Below are 14576 nucleotides of genomic sequence, written 5' to 3'. Positions count from 1 at the left end.
ATCAAATTTATATCAAACGAATGTTCATAATCTTCTATTTCTCAGAAGTTACTGGTCCAAGGTTTTGGCATAGCTTCATATCTTGTTACAGTTCAGTCAACCAACTGAAGGGTACAGAGCTCTTTTTTCATTGCTGAGGTGTGCAAAAAGGAAGCCCAAAGACACATTTTGTAGGAAATCATATGAATCCATGAACATGTGAAATAAGCCTATTTGATTAAAATATGTTCACCAAATATTTTGGATTTGCATGACAGGCATGGCATGGCAGGCAATAACTGACTTGAAATATATGCTATTTCATACAAAGCATATGTTTATTAATGTTTATATTTGGCAACTAAGAAGAAATAAGAGTCTGAGTATGAGTAGGAGTCATGCGGGAGTCTGTAAAAGTCAGAGCACATGCACGTGACCTGCACATTTAATTATTTCATTTAAGTATAATTACATATGAATATGAAACTGGGCATGCTTGTCTTGGGTTTAATGTATGTATATTTTCATCAGTCTTTTAATATTATATGCTTGGTCTCAGTATTAGAAAACAACACTTCTTCTAGTCCACCTAGTGGCAAATGAAAACATGAATAGACATTGTTGTGTTCAATCAATCTTTGTCTTTAGTGTTGACGATCCCATCCATTGTTCTCCTGAGTGTGAGTGATTCTTATCCATAACAAGTCACTGGGGTATAGATTCAGTTCCTTTTCTTCTGCCTCGCTCCAGTTACTTCTTCTGGCTGTATGATACACTGGAACCCAATTAACATGCCCACAATAGAACAACCTGGAAATAAGATGACACAAGAAGAACTGTAAGACCTCCATACAGTGTAACATATAGAAATGAATATTTAAGGTATCTTTGATTTTCTGCAGCAATGGAAGAAGTCTAATTAATTACCCTTCATTAACTGTCCCTTAATTACAAAAGCTCACCATTCATAAGTCAGCAGAATCTTATAAGCCATACATCACACAGATATATATCTTTTACTAACCCTAACCCCAACTTTTTACTGAACCTTACTCACCTGCCACAAAAAGAGGAGCCATAACTCCAATGGTAAGTTGAGCTGTTTTGTACATAAAGGCTTCAGACAGGAAGTGTCCAAGAGCCAGAACAAATGTCCACAATGTGACATGATAAAGACTACAACAGGGACAGAAAGACAAGACATGGACAGAGACCAGGCGGTTAGCATATATTGTATTTCATTTAAATTTTTAAAAAGAGAACTGAGAGAAGCCTTACGTCCGGTTCTGAATGTCCATGGCACAGGCACAGCGAATGATAGATGACAGCAAGGTCCATATTCCAAAGGTCCTTGCCTGAAGGCCATTAACTGACAAACAATAAATAAGACTGGTCAGTGTTGGTGAATTAATTACCTCTTCATCCCATATATACGTATATATATATAGTTCTCACCAAAATCTGGTGTGCCCGTGTAAAGTTTCTCAGACAGAAAGCTGTGGTCCCGGAAGCTCTGTACAGTGTTGCCCAGCGCGATCACAGACACCATGACAAGCCAGCTCCTTAACAAATTCAAAAAGCGACTCATTGTCTGTGGTGGATTTCAGAAACAAAGAGCACACACCTGTTGAAGCACAGCAAAATATATACATAAATAATAAAACATGAGGGGATGTGCTGTTAAAACAAATTAATCAATGACATGGGCAGGTAATAGTATTTACATCCTGAAATTGACAATTTTATTAAATAGGATGTCATTTTTTTGTTTTATTCATCTAATAACCCAGCAACCTGCCAACAGTTACTAGTTATTTTCATTAATTAAAGAATGACACTGACATATTTTTTTGTTTATAAGTACATATTAAGTTTTGGAATATCAACTAATTTACACAAATGGTAAATAAAATAAATATGACTATATGACTGTATAAAAATAACAAATATTCATGTTAATCCAGTATAACAACTGTAATAATCCAGCATAAGAAATGTAATAATCCAGTATAAGGAATTTAATAATCCAGTATAAGAAATGTAATAATCCAGTATATCAACTGTAATAATCCAGTATAACAGCTGTAATAATCCAGTATAAGAAATGTAATAATCCAGTATAAGAAATGTAATAATCCAGTATAACAACTGCAATAATCCAGTTTAACAACTGTAATAATCCAGTATAAGAAATGTAATAATCCAGTATATCAACTGTAATAATCCAGTATAACAACTGTAATAATCCAGTATAAGAAATGTAATAATCCAGTATAACAACTGTAATAATCTAGTATAACAACTGTAATAATCCAGTATAATAAATGTAATAAGACAGTATAAGAAATGTAATAATCCAGTATAACAACTGTAATAATCAGTATAAGAAATTTAATAATCCAGTATAACAACTGTAATAATCAGTATAAGAAATGTAATAATCCAGTATAATAAATGTAATAAGCCAGTATAACAACTGTAATAATCCAGTATAAGAAATTTAATAATCCAGTATAACAACTGTAATAATCCAGAATAAGAAATGTAATAATCCAGTATAAGGAATTTAATAATCCAGTATAAGAAATGTAATAATCCAGTATATCAACTGTAATAATCCAGCATAACAGCTATAATAATCCAGTATAAGAAATGTAATAATCCAGTATAGCAACTGTAATAATCCAATATAACAACTGTAATAATCCAGTATAATAAATGTAATAAGCCAGTATAAGAAATGTAATAATTCAGTATAACAACTGTAATAATCCAGTATAAGAAATGTAATAATCCAGTATAACAACTGCAATAATCCAGTATAAGAAATGTAATAATCCAGTATAACAACTGTAATAATCCAATATAACAACTGTAATAATCCAGTATAACAACTGTAATAATCCAGTATAAGAAATGTAATAATCCAGTATAACAACTGTAATAATCCAGTATAACAACTGTAATAATCCAGTATAATAAATGTAATAGACCAGTATAAGAAATGTAATAATCCAGTATAACAACTGTAATAATCAGTATAAGAAATGAAATAATCCAGTATAACTGTAATAATCCAGTATAACAACTGTAATAATCCAGTACAAGAAATTTAATAATCCAGTATAACTGTAATAATCCAGTATAACAACTGCAATAATCCAGTATAATAAATGTAATAAGCCAGTATAACAACTGTAATAATCCAGTACAAGAAATTTAATAATCCAGTATAACAACTGTAATAATCCAGTATAAGAAATTTAAGAAAATCTTAATTAAACATCTAATAAATGCTTGATATTAAAAATGAAATTTTGTTTAACTCTGATCTATACATATGTAATATAAATATAAATATTGCTCAAGTGAGGAATAAGAGGATTAAGTATTCTCACCTTGATAAACTGCTTGCCGTCACTGTACCAGCATTATAACTGCATTTGCTTCTTGGCACCAAACACAGGCTGAATACCAAATACCTCCTTATTCCCTGTATAAGTGCACTACATTGTGTGCAAACAAGGACTTCTACGATCATAAAAAAGCACTATATGTACAATTGAGACACCTCACCCTCTGATAATCATTGTAGCAAAGAAAATAAACAACCAATAGCAGTTTCCGGACTATTATCGGATCACTCCATGATTAGACCGGTTAAAAACACGTGATTTAAATCCCGCCCATGTTTAACTTTGTTTATCCAATCACTAACGAGCTTTATGATCACCTGACATTATAGTTACCCTGACATTCTAGTTACCGCCCCAAATCTAAAGCTACTCGTAATAAACGGCACGTCATAATAAACTGTCGCGTGCTCAGTCGTTGGAGCTTTGTTTAGTACAATGTAATGTAGTATGGACTTAAAGAACATTATTGGCCTGTTCATTCAGTTATGTCGTTGTTTTAAGCGGTTAATATCGTTATTTAACGTCAAGTTTACAGGCCCTACAGCAGTGGTATATGTGATGACAGGACAAAAATAAATGCACTTTTGCATTTATTGATAAATAAATTAGGCATTGAATTTAGTGTTTTTTTCTCTATCCGTCACTTTGTCAAGGCCACACGCACACGAACATTTAATAAAATGTGAAAAAGATTCAGCTGTGAATAAAATACAAGCAGTTCCTAATTTATTAGACACCTATAACTATAATTAAGATAAGATAAGATATACGTTTATTCGTCCCACAATGGGGACATTTCTCTGTTACAGCAGCAAAGAGAAAGAAATGCAAATATACAAACAAACAAACAAACAAGCAAATAAATAAATAAATAAATAAATAAATAAATAAATAGATAAATAAATAAAGTACACCTATAACATTTAAATAGGTAACGTCCAGGAAAGATACATGTTATACTTCATTCATTCATTCATTCATTCTTGCATGCATTTATTCATTCATGCATTGATTCATTTCCGTTACTAAACCGCGCATGCGTACTGGAATGGTAGCCAGTTGGTTGCTATAGTTACAGCTCAGGGTAAAGAGAAGAGCTACACCTGCTTTTCTTCAGAGAAGTTTCGCTCCATATATGCTATTAGTTTTTTCAGGTATGTTTAGAATGATAAACTTGCTCATAGTAAACACATTTACTTTACAGTGACACAGGAAGTTGGTTCGTGTCTAGTTAAATTCCGGGGGAAAATGGTTACTGTGTTTTTGGCTAGCTTGCTAACCTTAATAACAATGGTGTTAAATCCAGCTTTAACTAACACAGCGCTCTGCATCTTGTTCAGCCAACTGTAATTGTTTACTGTTATGTAAAATGTCTAGTCTGACTGGTTGGAACTATAGTCTAGCGTAAATTTAACCTGTAATTTATTTTACTGGTTAGTTACATTGTTGAGAATTTGCTTTTTCTTGTCTTCTGTGCTAAACTGTTAAGATAGCTAGCTAGGATTATTTACTTAAACCAACTGTCTTGTATGCATTCAGTATTTCACAGGGGGAAACAGCAGTGTTGTCTGTAAGCTAGCTGGAACTTTTTCCATGATTTGACACGATTATGGGTGACTGAAAGATACCAGTGTTTACAACCGGTGTGCTGTCAAGCTTTCTGCGCATGCGCACTCCATTTTAGCGTCCCTCATGATAAAAGTATGTTGAAAACAAATGCAATTTATTTATTTATTTATTTAATAGCAAGACAGTGGATACATCACTACATATGCATATATACATACTATAGATTAACCTGTCCACCATTTGTTTTTGACAGGTGTCTGCAGGTAGGAGATGCATGATGCCATAATCCCATTTAGCTGACATTCTGCAGATCCTCTCTGTCTCTGTGGTGGAAATGCCAGCTGTGAGCCAGGATAAAGAGGATTCTGAGTCTCACTCAGATGAAGAGCTGGAGTAAGTCACTGCTGCTTATATTGCTGTAATATTTATTGTGTCTTCTTCTTTATTTACTTCTGTCTTCATTTCTTGCTCAGTTTTGGGTCAGTATTTCAGTAAATTAAAGTAAAAATGATGATTTTTTTTTTAGGATTCAAGTGCTAAATTTGAATTCAGTAGCTCTGACCTAAGTATTATAAGTTATAATAGATTATATAGAGATTATAGTTTAATCTCTGGGTAGAGATTAAATGGCAGATGATCATACTATGGTCATAATTTAGCTAAATGATCAGTCCTCTCTTTAGTGAGCCATTCTCAGAAGAAAATAAGGGTAGTCCAATCCAGTACAATCCACTCGTTTCTGGTCAGGTTTATGGTAGCTTTGTTTTTACAAGGCTCAGGATTGAACATGCTAGTAATGGACAAAGTAGATTTTCCATAATGGTGGTGGTGTCAAGCTTGATATGTTGTTATGGAGCCACTGTTTGCATGTCTCACATTTCTATTCAAGTAAAGCATACAAAACTTTCTTCTGGTTCAACCAGCTGCTATATTGGCTATTCTGTTACTCATTTGTTTTCTGTCTACTGTTGCTACATTATTATCAGTTGCTAATTTTTAGCAACCCTATTGAAGTTTTGTTTTTGTTAGTTTTTCTCTTGTTTCTCTTGTTTTATTAGGTGCCATCCATGTATAGCCTGGAGTGGGATAAGCAGGAAGATCCCAGTTTTACTCTTCCATGCTGAAGCCATTGTGTCCAAAGATGAAACAATTTGTTCCATTGGAGGTACAAAACCAATTAGGACATGCATAGTTATACAATCACCATCCATTTCAATAGCAACTCCTGTACACATGCTTATTGTTAGACCTTTTTTATTGCTTACTGTTCCATGCCATGGTTAGAGTCACTGAGATCACATTTTTTGCCCCATTCTCACGTATGACCTGTATCGCCATGGTTTTATGAATTGTGCTGTTTCCACATGATTAGATAACTGGAAAAATGTTCAGGTGTTCCTATTAAAGTGGACAGTGAGTTAAGTGCATATGTCTAAGAAAAGCCTAACAGACTTTCACATTATTTTGTGAGATTTGACAAATTATGTTTTGCTGACTGCATACTGAGCCTTAGTTGACGCTAGCATTTCAGGTATGCTGAAGTTTTAGTTCATTACTGTTGAAGAGGTGGGGACTTTGAAGAAGTGATTCATGAAGCTGTATGATGTGATTTGTTTAAATTACACAAAAAAAAAAAAACTTTCTTTTTTGACAGAAAGATACAACTTGGCTTTCAAGATTGTACGCACAGAGAGTCGACTCATTCGAAACATTCTTGTGAATCATGGATTCCATGAGGTAGGCATTAAACACATGACAATACACTTTTAATAATGACCACTATCATCCTACATACATATATATATATATATGCATGTCTTTGGACCGGGGGAGGAAACCGGAGTAGCCGGAGGAAACCCCCAAGGCACGGGGAGAACCTGCAAACTCCACACACACAAGGTGGAGGCGGGAATCGAACCCCGACCCTGGAGGTGTGAGGCGAACGTGCTAACCACTAAGCCACCGTGCCCCCATATATATATATATATATATATGCATATGTATATATATATACGTATATATATATATATATATATATATACGTATATATATATATATATATACGTATATATATAGTATATTAATGGTTATACATAAACCTTAACTTTTGTGACATTTTCGTTCAAAAAAGGTTCAGTATATATTTACATGCTGTCTTTTTAAAAGTGGGATTAGCTCAAAACATCTTGAAAATCTGTTGTTCTATTTTGAAGTAGCCCAAACAGTCCTGGTTCTAAATGACTAATTCAGCCACCATGATGTAAGGTTCTCATGATGTATTGAAACTGAATACAGTAAAGGAGTCTCTGTTTGCCACTAACTCGCTAACTGACATAGACTATGTCAAAGCTTAGGAATGCACTCTTGGAAATGGCCTAAGTGATTGGCCTCCAAAATTGCTAATCCTGATTCACGAGGGAGTGCTTGCACCATTATCACGCTATCTGAGCACTTACTATTAATGCCCTTTTTATTTCACTTCAATACTGCTGGACTTTCCCTAAAATCATCATCAAAGGCAAGGCTTGTGTCTACCACAGCAGCACTTCAGCCAAGGTTTAATAAACGTCTATTGCTAACATCTGGGTTTCTCGTAGCTAGTGCACAGGGCTGTGCCAAATCTGACTCAAAGAGAGCGGGAGAGAAAGGCAGGGTAAGAGGAGAGGCAAAAGAGTGGAGTAGATGTGTTATACAAAGGTCACAGTTTCCGTTGGGGAAAGTAAAAGTACTGACTGGTAGAAACTAAGGATTGACTTTTGTATCTGTCTTTTGACCCAAGTGTTAATTGTCATTTTTTCCCATAATGTAACACATGTATCCTTTTTAGGTCCATCCAAATAGCAATGATTTCAACCTCATGTGGACAGGCTCCCACCTTAAGGCTTATCTGCTCCGCAGTTTGCAGGATTTCCAGAAAGTCAACCACTTCCCCAGGTGTGCTAGTCTATTCATTCTTTCTTTCTTTCTTTCTTTCTTTCTTTCTTTCTTTCTTTCTTTCTTTCTTTCTCTCTCTCTCTCTCTCTCATTTTTATACTTAAGTTTATTTATGGCTGATTTTTGGCAGCTGTAGCAACATAGGGCAACATACTGTAGGGCACGGTGCAACAATTAATGTGAAACTGTAGCAAACAGTCAGATAACAGACTTTAAACAAAAGCAGCAAACAGTCAGATAATACACTACTCTATACAATAGACTGTACACTACTCTATACAATGGACTGTACACTACTTTATACAATAGACTGTACACTACACTATACAATAAACTGTACACTGTACACAGAATATATACTAGTATAAATGATGTACAGCTCAGTAGATTTTAGATGGTAGACAACACAGCAATATGTGGACTATTAAGCTTGCATAGAAGCAGTTGAGAATGAGTGTACATGTGTTGGTCTCCTTAGGAGATAGAAGTGTTTATTCTGAGTTAGTGAAATTTGTGGATCAGTGTCTGCTTGTTGACCATGTGGGATAAGGCCAGGTGTATGGCAAAAGATATGCCATACGTGTTAGATCGATTTTGCTGTTAAACATACTGGCAAGGATCCGGTGTACCTGGCCATAACCAGCCTTTCAGAGTGGTTCATTACAATTGACTTCTTCAGCACATGATGATGGTGGATGAATCTGAAGTAATCGGTCTTTATTCCCAGGTCAAATGAGCTGACACGGAAAGACCGGCTGTACAAAAACATTCAGCGGCTGCAACAGGCTCATGGATTTCACAACTTCCACATCGTACCACAGACATTTGTTCTTCCTGCTGAATATCAGGATTTTTGCAGTGAGTGTAACTTTTTTGAACTATGATAAGTTGCTTAACCCTAATGTAAACTAAATAGAGCATGAAAGCTTTGTACTCATCTGCTCTTCCACTGCAGTTTCATCACCTCCTCTGTTTCCTTGTTTGAACTGTAGATGCGTTCTCTAAGGACAAGGGGCCATGGATTATCAAGCCTGTTGCATCTTCCAGAGGCAGAGGCATCTACCTGGTTAGCAGTGTAAGTCCATGAATGCTGCTGAAGTTTGTAATAATTAAGTTGTAGATTGTAGAAGTTAAAAATGAAGTGTGACAATTCATTTTGAATATATATGTGAACACTGATCCAGGATTTAAGTATCCAGCGACAAGTAACATTTTAAATAGACTTTCTAAATTTTATACAAACTGAATGATGCATGGCACAGCGATAATCTGTGATTAATCCAGATTAATCCAATAATCTGAGAGATGAAATATGGTCTGCATTGTTGTTTTGAATTCTCTGATATTCACAAATAGTTCCTAGAAGCTCTGCTCTCTTCCCCATGTTATACACTCTCACTTCCTGTCACATTAAATGAAGAATATATAATGTAAAGGAAAAAAGAAAATGAATGCAGTCGTTCTGGGACACTCCTAAGAGAGGTGTCAGAAACATCTGTGTGCCTCTGAATAAATCACAAACACATCAAGGCATCCTGTCTTGGCCATGCTTCTCATAATTTTCTGCCTTGGCCATATTACATAGTAACAATCCTTCCTGAGAAAGTGGAAAGAATGTTAGCAATATTTGGAAAGTGGAATGTTTAATTTTTTTTGTGTGTGTGTTTGTGTGTGAACTGGAGCCAGATGTGAAGTTGGTAGCAGCACCTTCTGTCTTAACAAACCCCACCTGAAACAAATTTCAGGCACAGGAATATCCTGTGTTGCAGTCTTATGAGCTCATGATATCATTTTCATCTTCATTCAGCGTGTATCTTAAACCTTTTTTACATGTTTGATGTTTCTAAAGAATGTATATATATAGTTAACGTGTAGTCCCGTGGCTTTTAAATGTACCATGAATGTACTTTTTGAGTAATTCTAAACAGTTTACACCAAGATTTCCTGAATATTTGCTCCAGCCCAACGTTGCGCCAGGATATGAGTATTAAAGTTGCAAACTGAGAGCGAAAATAAAGTGCCAGATCATCATGGACAAAATACTTCATTTTAAGTCTTGCTTGTCTTCTTTCATTCTTCTAGCCAAGTCAGATTTCGCTGGATGAAAACACCTTGGTGTCACGGTATATTAGCAACCCCTTATTGATTGACGGTGAGCATGCAGTTAGAATAAACATTTTCAGAAACAAGAGTCATTGTTTTGTATTCTTTAACTTTCTTTCTCTTTTTCATGCAGACTTTAAGTTTGATGTACGATTATATGTGTTGGTGACATCTTATGACCCTATCATTATCTATGTCTATGAAGAGGGCTTAACTAGGTGAGTGCTTTTTGTCATTTTTTTTTTTTTAATAAAAAATTTATTATGTAATTATTAGGTAATATTTAGGTAATATTTTGAATAATGTAACACTGATGTTAGTGAATGCTTGCCAGGAAACTCATTGTAGATAAGTCACTTATTACATTGTTTTTATTAGACAAAAGTTGTAACAGTCTTGCATAGATTTATCAGTATAGCTCAGGGTCTTCTTTTCAGGGACATTTTTACATACTGGTACATGTCGTATTCAGTTTTCTAAATTGTTTTCACCACTATATAATTGAATTATTTGTCTCACTGGTGGTGCAACGGCAGGACCCGTGCTCTCATTGTCGCTGCCCAGGTTTGACTCCTCTCAGTGCCGCTCCCAAGCCCGGGTAAATTGTTAGGGTTGCATCAGGAAGGGCATCTGGCATAAAACCTGTGCCAAATTAAGTGTGCAGGCCAGATGATCCTTTGTGGCAGCCCCAGACAGGGAGCTGAAAGAACACCAACAAAGCATTGCATTATTGGTTTTTATGTCCACCTGATGTGTATGACCACTAGATGGCAGCAAGAACATTCTGATTAAATAAAACAAGTCCAGTTCATTTGATCGTTTTACTAGCCATTATCATTGTATCCATGATGCAATACTTATTTTTCTTACAATTTTTAATAATTTGTTTAAATGTATGATGTTTAAATTTCTATATGATTCATAAATGGATCAACATCAACAGTGAGACAGACTATTCAGTAGGCATACTGATTTATTAAGGTTTACAGTGACTTTTGTAGCCCATTTTTGTAGTTCCATAATTTAGTAGTGCTAACTGTAAAGTAAAGGCTCTAAAGACAGCTTTGAGGAAATAAAGCAGATGGAGCTGGTTAAGTATTGGCTAGGTGTGGTGGTGGGAGACTTGAGGGATCAGATTGACTAGGGCGATGTGTAAAATGGTCAGTCTGTTACTGTTAGCATTGGCATAAGTGAGGCCTACATTGAGTGATGCTTCAGTTTATATTAACCATTATTAACTACCTTTCCTAAATTCTGGCAGACTATTGAGTCCAACTTTTAGCTTAGACATTCCAGTGGCTTTGCAGGCATTCAAGGGTTCACTATGCCAGGAAATTCCCATTATTCTACATGTGGTGACCACTCAGAGAAATACTGCAGTATTATACACTGACAAAACAGAGTTCTACCTTAAGAGAAGAACAAAAAGTGTAAATTTTAAAAATGTGTTGATAATTTATTTAATTGTTTGTATCCAAGCTCATGGATGCTGGATGATGCTGGACTAAAGCTGACTTCTTTTTGTCTAGCTTTGTTTTTGTTGTCTTAGTCTAAAGAGAATTACAGTTACTAAGCTTATTCATCTTTATGTTGTTAAATCATTTTAAATCAGGAATATTCACTGGAGCATATTGTGGGCCTGCCATCCTTGTATACTAGATCTTTCCTCTGTTTGATTTGTAGATTTGCTACTGTGAAATATGACCATGCTGTGAAGAACATCAAGAACCAGTTCATGCACCTCACCAACTACAGTGTAAACAAGAAGAGCAGTGACTATGTCAGGTATGGTTGAATTGATTCTGACTTTAGTGCTATATACACAGATCTTTTATTCTGTCCATTCTGTATGCTGAAAACTGAAACCTTTTTGGGAAATTTATCATGTTTTGGACCAAATCCTATTCCATACATGTACAATTGCAAGATGACAGACCTTTGTTTATGAATCAGCGTGTTATTTTAGAGGCCTATTTATATACTATAAGTGCTTCCCCTGTTTCTCTGTGCATGGCCTTAGTTCATCATGTTAAAAACTTGTGCAGAACATTGTGCACCTTTTCGCTGTATGGGGCCTTCTTCTGATCTCCTCTTAGTTATTTAATGTAGTAGATTTAGATGAATGTGACACTAATTGGAAAAACTTTTTGTTGTCATGAACAGTTAAATCATCATTCAGTGCTGTTCCTTGTTCCCAAAAGGAGAAGGAATGCATCCTCAGATCTGAGCTAATCCTGCTTGTTTGTTAATCATGTCAACATTGTTACACTGTGCTCATTGCTCAGTGCTGTTTTGGCAAAGCCTGACACTGAGGACCTTGTCTTCCTTTTCAGCTGTGATGACCCTGAAGTAGAGGATTATGGGAACAAATGGAGCATGAGTGCAATGCTGAGGTATTTAAAAGAGGAGGGAAAAGACACCACATGTGAGTAAAGGCACTAGATCACACTCACCTGTTATATAGGAACATACTATTATTTCATGCACGGGTAATATAACGGTGAATATAATGTTACGAAACAAATTTGCATATATAGTTAAATTATTTTACCATACAAGCTTGCTAATGTAGTTCCTATAATTGATTCAACATCAAATATCAAAACACAATATCAAACCTATCAATGGTGAATTAACATTTTAATGTTGTTTTAAGGCATACATGCTGAGAATCAAAGTAGAATTAGACCGTGATGAAGTTGTCCCCAGTCTCTGTGACTAACATGGAGTGTTCTCTGTTGCGTGTCAGTGCTGATGGGTCAGATAGAGGACCTGATTATTAAAGCTGTGCTGAGTGCAGAGTTACAGATTGCTACAGCCTGCAAGATGTTTGTCCCTCATCGCAACAACTGCTTTGGTAAGCTGTGTCAGAAAATATTCCTGCCCTTTTTTTACTTATTTAAAAAAGTAAAATTGGGGATTTGTTTCCCGCTGAAATAAAAATATTGATTCTTAAGGTTTTGGTGATGGGGGGGAAAAATTAAGCACTGTATGTCTTATAGTAAGGGCTTGTATCACTTAGCAATACTTGGATTGTAAACTCAGCTGACTCCTCTCGATGTGGAGGAGCAGCGGCTCTACTCTGAGCTCCTCCCGAGTGACCGAGCTCCTCACCCTATCTCTAAGGGAGCGCCCAGCCACCCTGCGGAGGAAACTCATTTCGGCCGCCTGTATCCGGGATCTTGTCCTTTCGGTCATGACCCAAAGCTCATGACCATAGGTAAGGGTAGGAACGTAGATCGACTGGTAAATAGAGAGCTTCGCCTTGCGGCTCAGCTCTTTCTTCACCACAACAGACCGGTATATCGACCGCATCACTGCAGAAGATACACCGATCCGCCTGTCGATCTCCCGCTCCATCCTTCCCTCACTCGTGAACAAGACCCCAAGATACTTAAACTCCTCCACTTGAGGCAGGAGCTTTCCACCAACCCGAAGGGGACAAGCCACCCTTTTCCGGCTGAGAACCATGGCCTCGGACTTGGAGGTGCTGATTCTCATCCCTGCCGCTTCACACTCGGCTGCAAACCGTCCCAGTGCACGCTGAAGGTCCTGATTTAAAGAAGCCAACAGGACAACATCATCTGCAAAAAGCAGAGACGAAATCCCGTGGTCCCCAAACCGGACTCCCTCCGGCCCCTGACTGCGCCTAGAAATCCTGTCCATATAAATAATGAACAGGACCGGTGACAAAGGGCAGCCCTGCCGGAGTCCAACATGCACCGGGATCAAGTCTGACTTACTGCCGGCAATGCGAACCAAACTCCTGCTCCGGTCATATAGGGACCGAACAGCCCTTAGCAAAGGGCCCCGGACCCCATACTCCCAGAGCACCCCCCACAGATCACCACGAGGGACACAGTCGAATGCCTTCTCCAGATCCACAAAGCACATGTGGACTGGTTGGGCAAACTCCCATGAACCCTCCAGCAACCTGGTGAGGGTATAGAGATGGTCCAGTGTTCCACGACCGGGACGAAACCCACATTGTTCCTCCTGAATCCGAGGTTCGACTATCGGCCGAATTCTCCTCTCCAGTACCCTGGCATAGACTTTTCCGGGGAGGCTGAGGAGTGTGATCCCCCTGTAGTTGGAACACACCCTCCGGTCCCCCTTCTTAAACAGAGGGACCACCACCCCAGTCTGCCAGTCCAGAGGCACTGTCCCCAGCCGCCACGCGATGTTGCAGAGGCGTGTCAACCAAGACAGCCCCACAACATCCAGAGACTTGAGGTACTCAGGGCGGATCTCATCCACCCCCGGTGCCTTGCCACTGAGGAGCTTCTCAACCACCTCAGTGACCTCAGCTTGGGGGATCGATGAGTCCTCAACTGAGCCCTCTGCCTCTGCTTCCTCAGTGGAAGACATGTCGGTGGGGTTGAGGAGATCCTCGAAGTACTCCTTCCACCGTCCGAGAATGTCCCCAGTCGAAGTCAGCAGATTCCCACTCTCACTGTAAACAGTGTGAGCAGGGCACTGCTTCCCCTTCCTGAGGCGCCGGACGGTTTGCCAGAATTTCTTCGAGGCCAACCTATAGTCCTTCTCCATGGCCTCACCGAACTCTTCCCAGACCCG

At 37.5% G+C, this 14576-nt stretch overlaps 2 protein-coding genes across 4 annotated transcripts in view; one reads left to right on the top strand and one right to left on the bottom strand.

Annotated features, from left to right (window-relative positions):
* Nucleotides 1–298: 298 nt before the first annotated feature.
* erg28 (ergosterol biosynthesis 28 homolog) lies at nucleotides 299–3512 on the bottom strand. Its single transcript, XM_060879368.1, has 5 exons — nucleotides 3378–3512; nucleotides 1435–1603; nucleotides 1258–1348; nucleotides 1037–1155; nucleotides 299–789 (listed from the first exon to the last, which is right to left on the bottom strand). Exons 2-5 carry the CDS (start codon nucleotides 1565–1567, stop codon nucleotides 701–703), a joined length of 432 nt encoding a protein of 143 aa, XP_060735351.1. The 5' UTR covers nucleotides 1568–1603; nucleotides 3378–3512; the 3' UTR covers nucleotides 299–700.
* Nucleotides 3513–4440: 928 nt separating this feature from the next.
* Nucleotides 4441–14576, top strand: part of ttll5 (tubulin tyrosine ligase-like family, member 5) — a 60943-nt gene continuing 50807 nt past the window's right edge. For 2 of the 3 annotated variants that reach the window (XM_060879362.1, XM_060879364.1), the window contains exons 1-13: nucleotides 4457–4549; nucleotides 4935–5096; nucleotides 5218–5357; nucleotides 6023–6129; nucleotides 6619–6701; nucleotides 7792–7898; nucleotides 8626–8756; nucleotides 8891–8973; nucleotides 9981–10050; nucleotides 10135–10219; nucleotides 11685–11786; nucleotides 12335–12426; nucleotides 12751–12858. In XM_060879362.1, the coding sequence (XP_060735345.1) occupies nucleotides 5299–5357; nucleotides 6023–6129; nucleotides 6619–6701; nucleotides 7792–7898; nucleotides 8626–8756; nucleotides 8891–8973; nucleotides 9981–10050; nucleotides 10135–10219; nucleotides 11685–11786; nucleotides 12335–12426; nucleotides 12751–12858 (1027 nt within the window). In that variant the 5' untranslated portion in view covers nucleotides 4457–4549; nucleotides 4935–5096; nucleotides 5218–5298. Of the gene's footprint in view, nucleotides 4550–4934; nucleotides 5097–5217; nucleotides 5358–6022; nucleotides 6130–6618; nucleotides 6702–7791; nucleotides 7899–8625; nucleotides 8757–8890; nucleotides 8974–9980; nucleotides 10051–10134; nucleotides 10220–11684; nucleotides 11787–12334; nucleotides 12427–12750; nucleotides 12859–14576 lie in introns of all 3 variants that reach the window. The other variant, XM_060879363.1, reaches the window with a different exon arrangement.

This window comes from Tachysurus vachellii, chromosome 10 (assembly GCF_030014155.1).
Source record: "Tachysurus vachellii isolate PV-2020 chromosome 10, HZAU_Pvac_v1, whole genome shotgun sequence".
Classification (NCBI taxonomy): Eukaryota; Metazoa; Chordata; class Actinopteri; order Siluriformes; family Bagridae; genus Tachysurus; species Tachysurus vachellii.
This window is presented reverse-complemented; position numbering and strand designations above follow the sequence as displayed.